This window comes from Austrofundulus limnaeus, unplaced genomic scaffold (assembly GCF_001266775.1).
Source record: "Austrofundulus limnaeus strain Quisiro unplaced genomic scaffold, Austrofundulus_limnaeus-1.0 Scaffold435, whole genome shotgun sequence".
Classification (NCBI taxonomy): Eukaryota; Metazoa; Chordata; class Actinopteri; order Cyprinodontiformes; family Rivulidae; genus Austrofundulus; species Austrofundulus limnaeus.
The window spans coordinates 80,583-83,175 of NW_013952837.1; the positions used below are offsets into that span (position 1 = coordinate 80,583).

Below are 2,593 nucleotides of genomic sequence, written 5' to 3' on the forward strand. Positions count from 1 at the left end.
TTACTTACTTACTTACTTACTTACTTACTTACTTACTTACTTACTTACTTACTTACTTACTTACTTACTTACTTACTTACTTACTTACTTCATAGTAGATATTCCTGCTGTGGGTGGTGAGTTAAGAGTGATTTAGTTGGCTCAGAAGGACGTCAGCACCGCTCCGACTTCAAATCAGGGATATTCAACATCTTTGATTTTTTTTGGCAACAGTATCAAACAAGGAGGATGTGGGAATGGGAAAGGGAATGTGTGTGGCATTCACCCCGAGCTCTCAAGGCTGCTTTATACTTCTTGTTGCACATCTTTTACCACCCGCTGAGTGAAAAAAAGTTGCGCAACTTCCGTCTGCACTCCCGCTGTGATCCCCCGGTGACAGCTGTCCTATACATTGCCCCCAGTCAGCACTCCGAGATTAGGAGGATGTGGTGCGGAGTGTGTGATTGGTTCAAAGTTTGTGGGCGTTTTTGTGCTGTGTGACACCACTACCCGCTACTTGCTACTCGCTACCAGTAGCCAGTTTTTGCTTCTAAACATGGATAGTTTTGAAGAGAAACTCACCGAGGTGGTCCGGGGTACAACTATCTGTGTCCTCTACTGCGTCAGTGCGTGCTGAGGGTGAGGGGAGATCCAGTGGGAAAAAAAAAAAGATCCGGTGGGCAAGTTCCTCGAAACGAGCAGTGGACATTTGAAAATAGAAGTGTTTTTCGTCATTCATCTCCCGCATGTCCCGCACAAGCTAAACTCGCAACTAGCAAGTTTTTTTAGCAACTAGCTATTATTTATATGCTAAGCTAGCTCATGATGTCTGCGGTGGGAGGGCAGAGGGAGGGATTACTATAATGTATCCCCCACGTCTTTTCCCAGTATAAACACTGGATGCTGTCGGTGACACACACGCAATTACATCATCACTGGGTCGAAGCCACATGTCTTCCATGAAGTATAAACAAACCTTCAGACTGTGAATGTCTGAGAGCCAATCAGAAAGTGAGGTGACAGTTCATGAATGAAATATCTTTTCATGTGTGGTGTGTTGTCTCTTGCCGTGTGTCTGTACACCACACACTGTAGGACCAAACCTGTTATATCCATGATTTTTCATACTCATGTGTGGGCTCTATCAGTCTTTGAAAATCAGCCCTACAAAGACTACAATCAGTGAAAGTCTGCAGAGTTGTATAAAAGTTAGAAACACGTTTTGTCACCATATTTTTTTTCTTCTAGAATAAACTGACTGACTTTGATTCTGTTCTCTTCCATCCAGGTACTTCCCTTTTGGCATCGTTTTCCTGGTAGCTGGTAAAATCCTTGAGATGAGTGATCCCTCTGCCATGGGGAAGAAGCTGGGTTTCTATGCCATCACAGTAGTGTTTGGGTTGGTGTTACACGGCTTGTTTATCCTGCCGGCCATGTACTTCTTCATCACCAAAAAGAGCCCCATTGTTTACATACGAGGGATCCTGCAAGCCCTGCTTATTGCCCTGGCGACTTCCTCCAGGTATAGAAATGTTTTACAGCTTTATTTTTCCGCTGGTGTTGTTGAAAAAAAGAATAAAAGCTGAGTAGACAATTTTTATTTTTTCTATTCAGATTGAAATCTTTTAGTATTCTAACTTGATATGTTCACAGTTTGTTTCTTTCTACTGGAACATTCAATTAAAAGACTCGACAAGAACAATATCTTGGGAATGTGAAGGATCACTGCACACATTCCACTTGAGTTTACCACGTCTACATAATGTGCTGAGCAGAAGGGATGTATTAGCTCAAACACAAGTGACTTTGATTTTAAATAGCTGCGGCAGTGTTGGCGTTTAATGTGGTGACTGGTTTCATTTTAAAGCCGCAATGAAAATATGCAAATAAAGTGTGTCCTGAAAGGTCAGAAATCTGATATTTTCTACTAAAAGGCCCAAAAGACGCGATCCAAAGCTGAACAGTTGTCTCCTGGTCATGTGGTTGCCCTGTATTTGTTTTTGCACATACCTTTCAAAGCCCATGAGACATGGTGCAGAGGTCCTGGAAACCCCTCCTGCTGCTTTACATGTCACAACACTGATATCCACCATTTGGTGACAAATTTGTCACAACAGAGTGCTACACTTTTCAGCAGATGGGCTACCCTGTTCACAATGTCAGTGCTCTCTCCATCCAGGAGTGTTTGGCCGTTTGACTTTGTAAGTGTCTGGAAGTCATTTACTGTAGATGGACGTACTTTCTGACTGTCTCGCACAGGTGCTCTCAAAACTATACAAGTTGGGATGCACATCAGTCGGCTTCTGATATAGGACTAATTGAAGTAAAATGACCAAACACGCCCACAAACGTCTGACCAATCACACAATACTTGGTGCATTCGCCTGTGAGACAAAGTTTGTCTTTGTGCCGAGAAGTGGCAGATGAAGCTGCTCTGCAAACAAAATGACTAAAGATGGGATGAATGGCTCTTTTAAGGGATTTTGATCTTGACGAGCTGTTTGTTTCATAAAGTCATTCGATTTTGAACAAGTTGCGACATCATGTACATGGTATGTTAGTCGCATGGGCGATACTTTGTGTTTTTGTCAAGCGAAACCCCCTTTTCCCCTGA

The 2,593-nt window shown here is 42.8% G+C and overlaps 1 protein-coding gene across 1 annotated transcript in view; it reads left to right on the top strand.

The window, feature by feature from the left end:
* slc1a7b (solute carrier family 1 member 7b) overlaps positions 1–2,593 on the top strand; it is a 50,582-nt gene that overhangs the window by 39,916 nt on the left and 8,073 nt on the right. Inside the window, exon 7 of the mRNA XM_014024684.1 lies at positions 1,268–1,501. Coding sequence (XP_013880138.1) covers positions 1,268–1,501 — 234 coding nt within the window. The remainder of the gene's footprint in view (positions 1–1,267; positions 1,502–2,593) is intronic.